This window comes from Podarcis muralis, chromosome 7 (genome assembly GCF_964188315.1).
Source record: "Podarcis muralis chromosome 7, rPodMur119.hap1.1, whole genome shotgun sequence".
In the NCBI taxonomy this organism is placed as follows: domain Eukaryota; kingdom Metazoa; phylum Chordata; class Lepidosauria; order Squamata; family Lacertidae; genus Podarcis; species Podarcis muralis.
This window is the reverse complement of record NC_135661.1, coordinates 15,690,968-15,708,111: the sequence shown is the minus strand read 5'-3', so window position 1 is coordinate 15,708,111 and position 17,144 is coordinate 15,690,968. Positions and strand designations below refer to the sequence as shown.

Sequence of the window (17,144 nt, the reverse complement as noted above, 5' to 3'; positions counted from 1 at the left end):
ATAGGCTAATTTATATGAATAGATGATAGACCAGGGCTAAATGAAGTGGCCCCGAGGCCTGAAAAGGTTATGGTGCACACACACACCCGCAATTGGAGTTCAAGATATCAACAACATTAAACTGTGAAATGAATTTTTAAAATAAATAAAGCATGGATTTATTGCAACGCACGGCAGGATCTGATTTCCTTGTGTTATTTCGATCTGCGTCAGTAGGATCGCTAACGATCTCCCGCTGTCGTGGGAGCTGCCTCCATTAAGGCAGACCGGAACCAGGAGCCTGTCCCGCAGGATCTCCTAGAACATTGCTTGAAAACTGCCGCTCTGCAGGACGGAACGAGGAACTCTGGCCCACAATCGGAAGCCCCCTGGAATCCCGGAAGCAGAACCTTCGAGATATTTTGAACTGAAACGGACCTTCTCTGTTCCTGGACGCTGGGCATGGTGCCTCCTGCCTGCAGATCCCAGAGACATAACAATACCTGCCTGCAGACCCACAGACATGCCGCCAACACCGTCCTAATCGTGCCCGCAGCCAGCAAGATGCGAGCTAACCACAAAGGAGGGGTTTAACTGAAAATGCTAGTGAGCCGCCTGGCTTCTCTGCTCTGCCTCATCACCACACAGGTCCTAAGCAAGATCCATGGTAAGACCCGTACGAGAAGGGTGAAACCTAGAACCCCTTCTGTGACTGCCTTTATAAAAAAAAAATGGTTCTTAGATTTCATAGAATCAAAGAATTGGAAGGATCACTTAACCCAATCACCTGCAATGCAGGCAGCACAACTAACATTTCTTGCCTGCCCGTAAGGTCACAGGACTGCATTATTGCAATGTCAAAGTAAAATATTAAAATCTGTTAAAAGCAATGCATGATCGAGGGTGGGTCCCAAAAGTGTGTATCTCAGGTGTTCAGCGTCCTGATGAAATCACCAGGAGACTTCAAATCAGCTAGCGCAGGAATGTCCAGCTTTTGTGTTAGTTGCCTCTCTTCATTTAGGGATAATTTGTGCCTGTTAGAACAGGGGGAGCAACATTTTGGGGGCTGAGAGCTATATTCCCTTGTGGATATTCAACACCCTCTCTCTTCTGCACCCATCCATTCATTCTGTCTCTCCTACACACACAAACTCAAGAGTGCTGAGGCTTTTCACCCCAAGGGCTGCATTCCCTTCTGGGTTGTTGTAAACAAAAATTGCCCTTTTCCCTTGTGGGGTATCCAAGAGCCCATATAGATGTTACGAAAAAGGAGCAATGCAGCAGCAAGCTCCAGCTGGCTGGAAAGCCAGACAGGATGTTGATGTTTGGGACTGTACCGTGGGAACAAAGGGACAGTCTATTCATTGTACTGAGCACCGGATGTTAGCTCAGAGTGTCATCTGACCTGTACTGGAAGTACAGGGGAGGAGTTTCTCTCTCTCTGCTGTTGGTGTTAAGAGAGTGCAGACACGTTTCTCTGTACTGCTGGAAAAGACAGAAATAAAGGCATGTAAATACATTTCTGTCTGTCTCTTTCCCCTCCCTGGGGATGGCAGGGAGGAGGGGGAGTGGTGTGTTCTTCTCACGTTAGAGGAGGATCGCCGATAGAGACCTTCGCCTGTATCTTGCCGGGAGTTGCAGACGGGAAGGTCAACAAGGAACTCAAGCCGGGTGCCTGGAGAGTGGCCAATTCCTCTGACAATGCTTGAGATTCCGACAACTGGTAGCATTGCCGGTGGTTTTTAGATCCATGGAAATCAGCATGAGAGGTAGATGGATCGTTCTTCATCCTCTGCACCAAGTGAAAGAAGATAACGTCTGCGTGCAGCTGGAGGCTGAACAGACGGCTGGACACCGAGAGGAGGTGTTTTCCAAGCAACGGAGCCCCAAGGTATGCTGAATTTCGGGCTAAAAGTGTGAACGCAGATTGATTCATTCTCTGGTTCACGGGAGCTGCGTTTGGAAAAAACAGCTCTGAAAGAGGAGGCCTGCAGCTTGGAAGCTCGGCCTGCATACCAGGAATTCTTGTGGTTGATAAGATTTCCTGTTCAAAGAGTGGAATGCACAGTTGCTAAGCAACGACCGTCAGTAAAGTGGAAAGTTACTGACAAAGGGGCTGGACTGTGAGGCTGGGCCTCAGAGAGGCGGAAAAAAACAACAGAGTTGTTTTGACTGCAATCTCACGAGCTCTTGGAGGGGACTTTCCATAGCAGCCAGCGTTTCGCTGCCAGGTGCCAAGAGCGTAAACAGCCAGCTATTGGATTTTAGCAGGCTTGAAAGTGAGAGCTGAGGCTTGGATTCAAAATGGATGCCAAGAAGGGGTGAGGCTTGCCTTACTCGTCTCCCCTGACTAGAGACAGTTATTCATCATGGTCTGGATGGATGACTACCCCAGAAGGGGTGAGCCAAGATGATGCTGGCCAAGTTCCTGAGAGCTCATTGAAAGCTGAGGAGAGCTTTGACCCCAGATGGGGGAGTGAAGGAACTGTTGCTGTTGCTGTTCCTGTGCGAGCAACAATGGATGTTGCTGACAGGGGGAGGGAGGAACGGAGTTCTAATTCCCTCACTGATGTTGCTACTGGAGAGCATGCTGTAGCTTTGAACGTTGTCCGATGTTACAATTGTGGACAGGCTGGGCATCTTCAGCGGAACTGTAAGAAGCCACGCCAGCCAAAAGGAGCTAAGGGCAGCTCAGCAAAGCCTGAGGCATCAGGCAAAAGTCATACCAAGTCTCAGGTGAAACCTGCAAAGGCTTTGATGTCGAAAGGAACCACGCCAGATGTTGAGAACACATTTGTAATCGACACGGGTTGCACGGTTCACATGTCCCCACACAGAGAACTGTTTTCAACGTTTAAGAAGCAAAGCTTCGCTGTGAAGCAGGCCAACGGTCAGGAGCTGGAAGCGACCGGGTTTGGGACTGTGTATCTTGAGAGTCTGAACTTGACTATAAACAATGTGTACTTGGTTCCTGAATTGAAGTTCAATCTGCTGAGTGTTTCGCAGATTGCAAAGAAAGGACTGAAACTGTCCTATGATGCTGAAAGCTGCAACATCTTCAAAGATGGAGAGTTGTATCTTTCTGCCAGAGAGAAAGATGGACTGTATTTGTTGACTTTTGATCAAAGTGATTACATGAAATGTAATTCTTCTGATTCTAACGTTATTTCTCTCGCAGGTGTGACCAAGATGGACGCCAGGAAGGTGACCAGGGTCGACAGAGCATTTCAGCAGGTGTATGCTGATGTGATTGGTCCTCTAGCACCATCTAGAGGAAATGCAAGATTTTATCTTGTGTGTGTGGATCATTTCTCTAATTTTGTCTGGATTTATGTGTTAGAGAAACCACAAGAAGCCTTAGAAAGGTTTAAAGAGTTTTGTGACAAGGTTAAAAATGTGCATGATGCTAACATTGATTGTCTTTTCACAGATGAGAAGCAAATTTTTCTTTTACAGGATTTTCAGGAGTTCCTGCAGAAGAAAGGGATAAGACACAAGGTTGCTGTTTCAGCGGAAGCGTGGAACAGGGGTGTCTGTGTACGGGTGAACAAAGAATTGCAAAAGGGAATGAATGCGCAATTGCTTAGTTCACATCTGCCACATGAGTTCTGGGCGGAGGCGATAATGTGTTATTGTTACACGTGGTTGAGAAAGGTTTCAAAAGAGTTGGGAAGTTCTCCTTTTGAGAAGCTGTTCCACAGAAAACCTTCTGTTGCCCATTTTAAGGTTTTTGGGTCTCATGTGAGGACAGAAGCTCCAGGTGGAGTAAAGAATGCCAGAGGCATTTTTTGTGGGTTATGAAAAGGGTCTCTACAGAGTAATTTGGCTGAATCTGGTGAGGTGATTCTCACAAAATTTCTAGAGAGTGCTCCTGAACAGGAGAGAGTAATTGTTCACACATTTCCCACAGGGGACGATTCGGATGATGATGATGATTTTACTGATTACAGTGGTACTGAGAGCGACAGTAGTAGCTCAGGGAGCTCAGTTGACACAGTCATTGAGAGGAAATCTCACACAATGGATAGACCTTCACAGATGGAGGATGAACCACTGTTTACCATTGGTACTGGTTCTCCTAAGAGTCCAGAGGCTGAACTAGTGAGCAGAGAGGATCAGCACCTCATACGCAGGTCTGAGAGAGTTACAAAGGGTGTACCACCCAAGAGGTATTCAAAAGAGTTTGCCAACTTAGCTGTTGCATGTGCTGCTGTTGTACACAACCGAGGACAGGTTGAAGCTGTGTCTAAGTCAGAGACAAAGACACAACAGAGAGTTGCTAGCCAAGGTAATGCAGATGCACTCATTCCTTGGAAGCCAGACAACCAGAGAGGTACACTGGGGAAACCAGTGGCGGGGAGTTCCAAGGGTGGAACTGAAACAACAGGGGAGTGTTATGTGTATAACAACTGTTTGTTTTCTTCTCTGGATCAAGCTTTGCTCGCAACAACACGCATTGATTCTTTTGGGGGAGGATGTTACGAAAAAGGAGCAATGCAGCAGCGAGCTCCAGCTGGCTGGAAAGCCAGACAGAATGTTGATGTTTGGGACTGTACCGTGGGAACAAAGGGACAGTCTATTCACTGTACTGAGCACCGGATGTTAGCTCAGAGTGTCATCTGACCTGTACTGGAAGTACAGGGGAGGAGTTTCTCTCTCTCTGCTGTTGGTGTTAAGAGAGTGCAGACACGTTTCTCTGTACTGCTGGAAAAGACAGAAATAAAGGCATGTAAATACTGGGCTAACATTCTCCTTTCCCTTCCTCCCCCACAACAAGCACTCTGTGAGGTGAGTGGGGCTGAGAGACTTCAGAGAAGTGTGACTAGCCCAAGGTCACCCAGCAGCTGCATGTGGAGGAGCGGAGACGCGAACCCGGTTCACCAGATTACGAGACTACTGCTCTTAACCATGCAAACCAGGTATGACCTCTCCAGACAATGGAATGACTCTGCTTATCTCTGTGGCTGCAATCTCCTGGATAACGCAGGTGCTGTTAAGCAGTTGAATACACAGGCATACTCCACCCAGTTCCCTCCCTTCCATTCCCCCCTTCAAGTAGCCCTGGGCTCTGGCAACCCATGCTACACCACTGCATTCCTCAGAGAGAAACAGGTTCCGAGATTCTAGAAACAAGTGGTTTTGTGTCAGTGTAGCTCAGAAGCCCCAGTTCTGAACATAACTATGTTCTACAGGATATTTGGGAGAGGAGGGTGAGGGAGAATTAGCTCCCCATAAGGCTTGCCCTCCACTCCTAATGTTTTTTCCTCTCCTTCAGAAGCATAACATGTGGAACAAAGTCTGTTTCCTCATCAGAATATGCCCCACTATTTATTTATTTTGTCCTGGCCTGAACGTACAGTACTGGATGTGTTTGAAAGGGTGTGTGAAAGGTCATGGATTTGAGCTCTGGGTAGCAAAGCACAGACAGGTTTGCAAATCCATGAGCACGTGTCTGTGTGTGACAAATTCCAGAGTGGCATCCGGGTTGGCTACAATAGAGTGCAACTGATTGCTTTAAAGTCATTTCAGTGCCGGGGGGCAGGGGCAATTGCCACCTCATCCAGCCCACAACCCAACCCGCCATCCTATTCTGTATTTTGCCTGAACAAAGGTGGCAACCCTACCCCTGGGTTTGAGGTTCCCCGGCCCTCTCTTACACCACTTAGATGGAAAATCATACAAATTACAAATAAAAAACTGAACACAAGTGGGTAGGTGATGACCAGTCCTTCTGTTCTATACCTCTCGAGAGTTAAGTGCCTTCAGGTTTCTCAGGCAGATCATCGCTGTAGAAAGCACTTTGCAAGCTGTCTGTGAGCCTCACCACCTCTATGGCTGTCAGTGCAACCGATGTCTTTCGGAAAAGCTCTAGGATGGGCTTTTTGGGGACCTTCATGGTGGTGCAGCCAAAGCCGCTGAGTCCCCATTTGGTGAATGGCAGCCTCTCTTGGCACTGGACCCACTTAGGGGCTCCGAGTTCCCAGTAGTAAACAGTGTTATAATATTCCTCTTCGTTCTCTCCTTTCAGGTTGTTATACATGTAGGTGTTCTCCCCACCCAGCACGTAAATGCGGTGCTTCCAGCGCACCACACCGGCCCCCGCCAGCTCTATGGGCAGCCTGGGGATAGTGACTCTCCTGTCCAACTGGCCATCTTCCCCCAGAAAGAAGCACTTCCGGGTGCAGCGCAGGTTCCCTGTTTCCGACCAGCGCTCGTTGTGCCTCGTCCGGCTCCGGAAGTAGCCCCCGATCACATAGATCCCGTTGTTCATGGCCACAGCGCCAGACCAGTAGCACTCGTTGTCCAGGTACACTTGACTCCACGTGTCAGAGCTCACTTCGTAGATCAGGACCTTCTGGGAAGCGTACCATGAGCCGATGGTTTTTGTGACGCCGCCGACCAAGTAGAGCTTGTTCCTGAGCACCGCCGAGGCAAAGTGGCTGAGCGCAAAAGGCATCCTTTTAATCGGGGCCCAGAACTTTCTCTCCAAGTCGAAGCACTCCGCTGTGTCGAGGTAGCCCTCATACTTGCACCAGCCACCCATGGCGAACAGCTGCTGGTTGCAGGCGAGGAAGCCGTGGGAGGCCCTGGCCACAGACATGGAAGGGAGCTGAGTCCAGCGACCCCTCAAGGGGCTGTACTCGTGCATCGTGTCCGAATAAGAGTTATCCGTGTGGACCCCTCCGGTGACGTACAGCTTGTCCCCGACTGCCACACAGCGGGCGCAATACAGGCGTTTCAACAGGGGCATTTTCCCCCACGTTTCAGCCTGGGGGTCGAAGCAGCCGACCTGGAAGTCCTTGGTCTTCAGTTCTGGGCCTTGCATGTTGAAGAGGTCCACGCAGATGATGCAGGTGGAGTACATCCCTCTTCGCAGGCCTCCGCTGTGCTGCAGCCTCTCCTGGCGGTTGAAGCGCTTCCACCGCATGCGGACGTCCCTGTTGCATATCAGCTCGGACTGGACCACCCTCAGCTCCTCCTGGGTCAAGAGCGGGAGGCGCACATGCGTCAGGAGCTGCCCCAGAAATGGCAGGCGGCTGTCACTCTGGGCCATCACCCAGCGCCATACGGCCCGGTAGACGGTGAGTTCGGAAGAGACCACCAGACTATCCAAGGAGATGATGCTAATGAGGGTACTGAGGTTCAAGTTGGGGAAGGTCTTGTCCTCGATGGAGAGGCGCTTGAAGTGCAGGTTGACCAGGATCTTGGCTTCTTGGAGGAGATCAGGGTCGCTGTGTGCGAAGCCCAGTTGGTAGAGCGAAAGGCAGTTCTCTGGGGAGATGTGTTCCAAGAGGTATCTGGGGCAGACAGATGGGAAGGTAAAAAGGTAAAGGATCCCTGGATGGTTAAGTCCAGTCAAAGGTGACTATGGGGTTCACCTCGCTTTCAGGCTGAGGGAGCCGGCATTTATCCACAGACAGCCTTCCGGGTCATGTGGCCAGCATGACTAAACCGCTTCTGGCACAACGGGACACCCTGACAGAAACCAGAGCATACGGAAACGCCGTTTACCTACCTGCCACAGTGGTACCTATTTATCTACTTGCACTGGTTAGCTTTCAAACTGGTAGGTTGACAGGAGCTGGGACAGAGCAATGGGAGCTCACTCCGTCGTGGGGATTCAAACCACCAACCTTCTGATTGGCAAGCCCAAGAGGCTCAGTGGTTTAGACCACAGCTGACAAAGGACACACTGCTGTAGAAGATGAGCTAGACAAGATGTGTATGACCACATCTGCACAATAACATTTAAAGCAGCATCGGGACAATTAAACAGTTTCTCCAAAAAGAACTTAGGAAGTGCAGTTTGTTAAGGGTGCTGAGAGTTGTTAGGAGACCCAACTGATGGAAGATGCTGAATTAGCAAGTCTAACTAGTAAAATTAGAGATCAAGATGAGACTGTTTGTCGGCAGGATTGGAAAATGTTTGTAGATTACTTTTTAAAAAATCATTGTAAACAAGTTGAAACACAAGCAGGTTTAGAGTAAGAGCAGCAGTAAAATACATATCTGAGAATACTGTGGAGGAGGTAATGTACAGAATAATTATAATATACAGCAATATTAGAAAAATTGGAGAACCACCGAGGACTGGAAGGGAATTCGAACACTAATTGAATGTTAATTTGAAAAAGTTGTACAATTTATTTTGTTTGGTTTTTTTAAAAAAAAAATCTATAAATAAAATGTACCTTAAAAACTGAGAGAGTTGTTAAGAGAGCATTATTCCCCTCCCAGAACGATAATTCCTAGAGTTTCCTGGGAAGAGGAGTTGACTTTTAAACTACCCTATGCCTGTAATCAGAATATAATTGCAAAATCCGAGTGTGCAGGCTGAATAATATGAATGCAACTCTTTGGCACACTACATCTTATCTGGAATTGTGCATGAGCCCTGCAGATGTCACTCCTGACTCATGGGGGAGAAATTACTTTGGTTCACACTTTAAAGTCAATCTACCTAATCTACACTTCTTGAATCTAAAGGCAAAGTGAAAACATAGCCATTTTTCAACAATTGTGCAAAGCAGTTCTCCAATCAAAAGGGGAGCATCTACATTATTGCTTGCAAAATAAAAGGGAGGGGGGAATGCATATACCTAGGAGAAAGGCACTAGAAAAGGTCTGCCGATTTTCCCGCAAGCTTATAAAAAGAAATTTTGATACAGAAATGGGGCAAACTGACGGTTGGAAAACTGAGAAACTGAGAAAAATGGACATATTTCATAGAATCATAGAGTTGGAAGAGACCACAAGGGCCATCGAGTCCAACCCCCTGCCAAGCAGGAAACACCATCAGAGCACTCCTGACATATGGTTGTCAAGCCTCTGCTTAAAGACCTCCAAAGACGGAGACTCCACCACACTCCTTGGCAGCAAATTCCACTGTCGAACAGCTCTTACTGTCAGGAAGTTCTTCCTAATGTTTAGGTGGAATCTTCTTTCTTGTAGTTTGGATCCATATTTATCTATCCCTATTGCTTCAGCATGTGATGGAAGTGCACTTGATTGGAGAAGGGAATGTCTTTGCACCATAATATTCCACTTCCCCAGAATCTGCAATAGCTTGAACATCCAGGCAACAACTGATTTATGTGAGTCCAATTGACGCACGACCATGAAAGTGTGTATCGCGGCAACCCGGAAGCAGCCAGAAAAGAGGGTGAAACAGGAGGCAGAAGGGGGTGGGGCAGGGGCATAACAGGGAGGAGTGGGCTTATGCATGTTCCACCATCATGCACAATAACCAGGAATGCAACTACCACACGAATCAGGGGTTGCCTGTAGTTACAGAAGAGGCAGAAGGCCTTATTTCAAAGGGGTCCTCCTTTCACACCAATTTGAGGCAGAGAAGATGGAGATACACTTTCCGTGCAAACTGGTCGTGTTTACTGTTCTGATCGGCTTGTGCTACTGACCAACCCATGCTGTTAACTTGGCTGGTTCATAAAGATGTCATGTCACTGGCTTAGGTAAAGGGACCCCTGACCATTAGGTCCTGCCATGGACGACTCTGGGGTTGCGGTGCTCGTTTCGCTTTACTGGCCAAGGGAGCCGACATACAGTTTCTGGGTCACATGGCCAGCATGACTAAGCCGCTTCTGGTGAACCAGAGCAATGCACAGAAATGCTGTTTACCTTCCTGCCAGAGTGGTACCTATTTATCTACTTGCACTTGATGTGCTTTCGAACTGCTAGGTTGGCAGGAGGAACTGCTAGGTTGGCAGGTAGGGACCGAGCAACAGGAGCTCACCCCGTCGAGGGGATTTGAACCACTGAACTTCTGAATGGCAAGCCCTAGGCTCTGTGGTTTAACCCACAGCGCCACTCGCATCCCGCCACCTGCCACTGGCTTAGCTGACATGTAATGGACAACATGGCAATAACTGTACGACAAATGTGATGTGCCTTGTCTGATTAACTGGGTGATTGTGAGGTGGCATAAAAGCTGAAAAGACCCTGTGTTTGTTACGGTTCCTGTCCCTTTATGGAACCGTCCTTTACCGCAATACAATCAATGAAGATGGGTATTGTCTTGCTTGAACATTGGTTGCCTTTTTACTTAATAAATTCCCTACCTGAGAACAAACTGAGAGAGTTGCATAGGTCTCTCCCTGGATAAGCGATACAAAACAAGATGGGCATTTCCCACTAAGGGGCCATTGCCCAGGGCTGGAGGATTTGTTTTGCAAGTGAAAGATCCCAGATTCAATCTTCAGGTAGGGCTGGGAGAGACTTCTGCCTGAAACCCAGGAGAGCAATCACTGCCACTCACTGTTCACAGTACAAAGCTAGTCGACCACTGATTTGACTCACTGTAAAGCAGCTTCCTGGTTAAGCCAGCACTTTGTTCACAAATGGGAGGACTAGAATCTTGCTTCATATTTAGGGATGGACCATAGCTCAGAGCATCAAGTCCAAGGTTTGATCCCAGCATCTCCAGATAAGGTCAGAAGAAACCTCGCTCGAGAGCTGCTGCCAGCCAGTGGAGACAATACTGAGATAGATGGAACAATGGTCTAACCTGGTATAAGGCAGTAAATGTTGTATTTTATTTTTGTTTTTAAGTTGTAATCATTCTTCTTGTTTTTATTATTGCTTGTAAGCCGCTCTGAGCCCGGCCTTGGCTGGGGAGGGCGGGGTATAAATAAAAATTATTATTATTATTATTATTATTATTATTATTATTATTATTAGGATACCAATGTTCAAAGACGTGGCATTATTTAGGGATTACCTGGAGCAACTCTCGAGCAGTGGAAGGATTTGAAGCCTGCTGGCTGCTACAAACAGGTCTTGGGCCATCTCCGGCACGAGCGCAATCTCCTCCGTGTAGTAATAGTTCACCACAGCTTGGACAATGGAGGGCTCCATGTCTTGCAGCAGAACCTCTCCATCCTTTGACTCCCGGAAGGAGTTGGAGAACATGGCTCGGAAGTAGGGGTTGATGGCAGCAAGGAGCATCCTAAACAACAGGGAGGGAGGGATGTGTTGACATTAGGAGGTCAGGGTATCAATCTCTAATTCAGCATTCCTTAGCTACCTTGAGCCAGGTGGAATCTCTGTCAGCAAACTTGGGCTACCTCACTGCTCAACCCCAAACCATTTATGAGCGAGTTTAAAAGCATTGACTCACAGTGTAGACAACCCTGATCTAGATAGACCAAAGGTCTGACTTAGTATAAGGCAGTTTCTAATGTTCCTGTGTCTACCAGCTCCTGTATTTTGTTTCTAATTATTGCAGTCTCTTGTAGCCTGGGGGGGGGGGGAGAATGATGGCCCCACTTCTGCCAGTGTGGTGTAGTGGTTAAGAGCGGTAGTCTCGTAATCTGGGGAACCGGGTTTGCCTCTCCACTCCTCCACATGCAGCTGCTGGGTGACCTTGGGCTAGTCACACTTCTTTGAAGTCTCTCAGCCCCACTCACCTCACAGAGTGTTTGTTGTGGGGGAGGAAGGGAAAGGAGAATGTTAGTCGCTTTGAGACTCCTTAAAGGGAGTGAAAGGCGGGATATCAAATCCAAACTCTTCTTCTTCTTCTTCTGACCATTGTTTGATTCTATAGGAGTTCCCCTAAACTGGGGATGGGGAGGCCTAAGAACCTCCAGGTGTTGGTGGACTACAGGTCCCATAATTTATTTTGTTTCGATATTTCATAAAACGTATATGCCCACTTGGTTGTAGGAAAAACCTCATAGTGATTATGGCTGATGGGAACCAAAGTCCAGCACCTTAACCACCCCATACCTCATGAGTACATGGATGCTGTTTCAACCATGGTAGAGAATGACCCAATGACCCAATGTGAGTAGATCTAGGAAGCTTAGCACGAGAATTTCCAGGATTATGCTGGAAAGAGCTATATAGCAAAGAATGTCAACAAGGCATTCCGTGTGAGTTGCGCTAAACCAGGGATGTCAAATCCCAAGGACCTTCCGATGTTGCTAGAACTACAATTCCCATCATGCCTGACCATGAGACATGCTGTCTAGACTGAATTGATTTGGAGTCCAAGCAAGCATGCATGTGGTGGTACAGTGGTACCTCAGTTTACGAACTTAATCTGTTCCTGAAGTCCGTTCTTAAACCAAATCTGTTCTTAAACCGAGGCATGCTTTCCCTAATGAGGCCTCCCGCCGCCAGTACCCTTTCATCATTCGGCTTCCATTTGTATACCGAGGTGAAGTTCACAAACCGGGGCACCACTTCCGGTTTTGTAGATTTCATAAACCAAATAGTTCGTAGACTGGACTGTTCGTAAACCGAGGTACCACTGTAATTACAAGGAAGAGGAGCAGGTGGTGATGAGATCAAGTCACATGCAGAGGGAACCACATGGAGAGTGTCTTGCCCAGGGGCCCTTCTAAACCCAGAGCAGGCCCTTTGCCTGCATGACAAATAGTAACCCCAACATGTATAAATAAATACCTGTGACAGGGGAACCGTTCGCCTTTGGCCACGATGGTTGTGTCGCAGAGGAGCTGTTCCTGGAGAAGATGATTCAGCCCTATAGGAAGAGAGGGAATGTGTGCGATGAGACAGAGCAGACAGCCATCAGAAGTGAAGCCTTATTAGTGGTGCGACCAGTGGGGGCTGCCCAACTTTTGCAAATTATTTCTCCCAAACAGAATGCATTTTTAGGTATGCTATTAACAGTGCTTCCTTCCTGGGGGAAAGCAAAGGCACGCATATCCCTAAACATTTTGTGAATCTTCGTACTTTTGTCCATTTACTGTATTTATTTTTCCCAATTTGAACTATAAAATGGTGGTTTTCTTGAGTCAAAATGAGAGTACCCCCAAACATTTTTTTAGGGAGGAAAAGCACTGGTTATTAATACTTATGCATGATTTGCTATGCACACTTTGCTATAATATACATATATTAAATGCTCCCCCCCCCTTTTGCTGGCAGAAAAATCACAACATTTGGAGAAGTGCAAACATGAAAGGACAGCTGTTCCTTGCTTTGCATACTGTTTCAGGAAGCTGCAAATGTGGTTGCTTCACATTAACACGTGCACCAAGCTGATTTTCTTCTTACCTCTGCATTAAGTAATGTGGTCCAAGAATGGAATGGATGTTACCGTCCCATTAAAAAGTTTCCACAATGTTTTTAATTAAAGAAAAATCATTATTGACATTTATGCAGGACTGGAAACTTCTTATGGACTTTTTTGCGTGAAAGAGAAAATGAACTTGTAATATCTGCATTTGAAGATTGAAAAAAATACCGGTTTATAGAAGATAGAATGGTCGGGTGTTAATGTGTGAATACTATATGTAGCTGCAGGACAAAGAACTGAAGGTCTTTTTTTTTTTCTCTATTCTCCCTATTCTTTTCCCTTCCAACGTTTTTTCTTTCTACCTTTATTTCTACCTCCCCCACACTTTTAAAAATATTCTTCCCACCTCTGTTCTCTTTTAGATGAAATATTTCAGTGTATTATAAAAGTATACTATGCAATAGATATGAATTTTTGTATATCTTTGGACAAGTATCAATAAACATATTTCGAGAAAAGAAAACGAAGAAAAATAAAAGTTTCCATTGCTATGGGCTGCATTCCTTAAAACACAACTACAGTTGTACCTCGGGTTACAGATGCTTCAGGTTACAGACTCCACTAACCCAGAAATAGTACCTCCGGTTAAGAACTTTATATCAGGATGAGCACAGAAATCGTGCGCTGGCTGTGCAGCAGCAGTGGGAGGCCCCATTAGCTAAAGTGGTACCTCAGGTTAGGTATAGTTTCAGGTAAAGAACGGACCTCCAGAACGAATTAAGTTCTTAACCCAAGGTACCAGTGTACTAGGAAATAAGCCCCACTGAACACAACAAGGCTTGCTTCTGAGTGAACATGAAATAGATGGTAAAAAAATCTTGCCCAGCCATGGTGGGCTCAGATATCGGAGGACCTACCCTCTCGTATGTACTGATTCAAAGACTTGTGTTCCTCTCCAACGATATCATCATCTCTGTCCCAAGGTGAATTCATCATTGCACTCCTACCTGCTCCCAGATAGCAAAGCTGTATTGCAAGTCATTCCTGCTGGTGGGGGGGTGGGGAGGGAAGACACAGAATAAAGATGAGAAGATGTCATTGGCAAGAAATCTGAATCGGAGACTCCCAGTCAAGTGCAAGATGTAGGCAAAGACGCAAGTTTATCAGAAAAAGGCCATTGATGACTACTGGTCATGGGGACTACTCTCTGCTTCCATGGTTGAATGCAGTAATGCCTCTGAATGTCAGTTGCTGGAAACGATAGGAACAGGGAGCACTGCTGTGCTCAGGTTTCCCATGGGGATTTGGTTCACCTCGGTTAAGAACAGGATGTCATTGGCTTGATCCAGTGAGCTCTTCTAAAGTTCCTCAGAATATTAGAAGATCCCTGCAAAGACTCATCTAGCATTTTGCTTCACACATTGATCAGCCCCAATCTGTTGACATGAGTCCCCTGTTTTAATTCGTGTGTGTTGTGTTAGTTTTGTTACATATTTTAGTTATGGGTTGCATGCCCCCCAGTCCCCAAGGAGAAAGATGCTCCAAGGGTGCCAGAGGTCTGTTTTCAGGTTTTGGTTCCTTGGAATGAAAGTCCATGAAGACTGTGGATTCTTTAGAGCATGGGTAGGCAAACTAAGGTCCAGGGGCTGGATCTGGCCCGATCGCCTTCTAAATCCGGCCCGCGGACGGTCCAGGAATCAGCATGTTTTTACATGAGTAGAATGTGTCCTTTTATTTAAAATGCATCTATGGGTTATTTGTGGGGCCTGCCTGGTGTTTTTACATGAGTAGGATGTGTGCTTTTATTTTAAATGCATCTCTGGGTTATTTGTGGGACATAGGAATTCATTCATTTTCTTTTTAAAAAATATAGTCCAACCCCCCACAAGGTCTGAGGGACAGTGGACCAGCCCCCTGCTGAAAATGTTTGCTGACCCCTGCTTTAGGGCATGTATGGTTTCATTTACACATATATACAGCCTGAGCTTAGGATGGAGGGACTCACAACGTTAACACTTCAACAGATCTTGGGCTCCCCATTAAGTTTCTAGAGAGGGTCCCGAAGGCCATGGCTTCAGATTCAGCACACACAGCAAGTGAAGCCTTTGAGTCTTTCCATATTGAGACACAGCTATAGCTCCATGGCCCTCCCCACAGGGCCTGCAACTTGCCTCCCATCCCAGTTATTCCTATCAACCCACAAGACTAATTCCCATCTCCATAACCCCACCTCTGTCCGGAAGTCTGGTGTGCAGCCTGATCTTCCTTCCCCCAAGCTTTGCCCCTCCCAGCCTGAACATCACCCAGCCTCCAATTGGTCCAACTGGCAGAGGTGTCATAGTCTGTTTTGCTTATTGTGCTCTGATTTGTTATTCTCCAATTGTGTGCCTTGCATGGACGGGGAGGGGGCACACCTGGAGCCTCATTAAGGATTAGGAGAGGGGAGGTGTGGCTTCAGGAAAGGAGGGGCGGGGCTTAAATGGACCATAGAACAAGAACAAACAGCTTCAGAAGGAATTCTTTGAGCAACGGAGAGCATCATTGCAGACCCTCCAAGTGTCCAAATTTTCCAGAGACAGTCCCAGATTTACAGAAGCTGTCCCAGTTTGTGATTTGATCTCAGGATGTCCTGCTTTTCCTTAGGATGTCTCTATTTTCATCAGAGAAATGTTGGTGGGTATAGTAGAACGTCCCTATTTTCATTGGAAGTTATAGAGTTATGTGACCCCCTCCCCTCCTGAGCCAAGGAGATAAGTAACCTTTAGAAGACATCAGAAGGCAGCCCTGTAAGTTTTTTAATGTTTGATATCTTATTATGTTTTTATGTTTGTTGAGAGCTGCCTAGAGTGGCTGGGATATAAAGATATTATTATTATTATTATTATTATTATTATTATTATTATTATTATTATTATTAATAGAGTAGGACATCGCTATTTTCATTGAAGAAATGTTGGATGGTATGTCATTGGTTGGGCCCTGCCTCATGAGCTGTTACATTTTCATTGGGAAACCTGTGAGTCTCTGGATGTTGTTTGTCTCCAGTACTCATCAATCCCAGTACGATTGGTGGTGAGGGATCATGCAAGCTGTAGTCTAGCAACATCCAAAGGGTCACAAGTACCATAAGGCTACTAGCCACTATGCCTCCATTCTGCCTTCATTGTCTGAAAAACAGTTGTTAGGAATCACAAGTGATGGGAGTTTCTGTTGTGCCCAAGTCCTATTGGGGGGCTTCTTGAAACAGGTATCTTGTTGGCCACTGTGAGAACAGGATACTGGACCAGTTGAACCACTGGTTCAGGAGGGCTCTCCTTAGGTTCTCGTGGTTCATGGTGCTATTTTGATGCTATTTAGTGCTTAGGTTCACCCCTACTGTAGTGTCAAGGTTACGCAGGAGGGTTTCACAACAACATAGAGTGTATCTTCTTTCACTGCTTCCAATCCATTTCCTCATTCTCAGGCTCAAAATAGAAACAGGGGTTTCTCTAAGAAACGAAGGGAAGCAGAGGGAAACCGAGAGATACATCCTTGTAGAGAAAAGGTGATTCAGATCTGCAAGGGGAGGCAAAGGGGGAATCCAGCCTTGGACAACCAAGAAAGCAAACAGTCCAGCGGTCAAATCCTGTTGGGGCCAGAATGAAGTAGGATTGTCAGCAGAGCAGCAAAATAAACATGCACCCTGGCCTGCCAAGACTTATGGCCCTGGGTGCAAATACACAATCACAAAAGGGCTTAATGATCAATAGATGATTATTTTTTGGAATGATCACATACAGTGGAGGCTGCTCCTTCAGGGCAAATGGGGCTGTGCCCCATCCTCCTCAGTCAGCACTCAGCAGCCTCCAGCTGTCTGCCCTCTTGCTTATAATAAAAAATAGAAACCATACATGCTTTGGTTAAAACACAGTGATCCGTCTTGGAACCCTTGCCCTGTATCTCTGTATCTTTGCTTTTGAAAATGTTTTTGTAGACCTGCCAAGGAAATTAAAAAAACATTTTCATGTATGCAACAACGGCGGCAAGAGTCTTAATAGCACAAGGATGGAAGAATGAGGAAATCCTGACTAAAGAACTGTGGCAAGAGAAATTGATGGACTATGCGGAACTGGCGAAATTGACACATAAACTACGTGACAAGGATAACTGTGACTTTAAAGAA

At 46.5% G+C, this 17,144-nt stretch overlaps 1 protein-coding gene across 1 annotated transcript; it reads right to left on the bottom strand.

Annotated features, from left to right (window-relative positions):
• Positions 1-5,368: 5,368 nt before the first annotated feature.
• On the bottom strand, positions 5,369-13,975 carry LOC114602967 (kelch-like protein 38). Its single transcript, XM_077930950.1, has 4 exons — positions 13,900-13,975; positions 12,406-12,484; positions 10,718-10,945; positions 5,369-7,277 (listed from the first exon to the last, which is right to left on the bottom strand). Exons 1-4 carry the CDS (start codon positions 13,973-13,975, stop codon positions 5,732-5,734), a joined length of 1,929 nt encoding a protein of 642 aa, XP_077787076.1. The 3' UTR covers positions 5,369-5,731.
• Between the last annotated feature and the right edge of the window lie 3,169 nt (positions 13,976-17,144).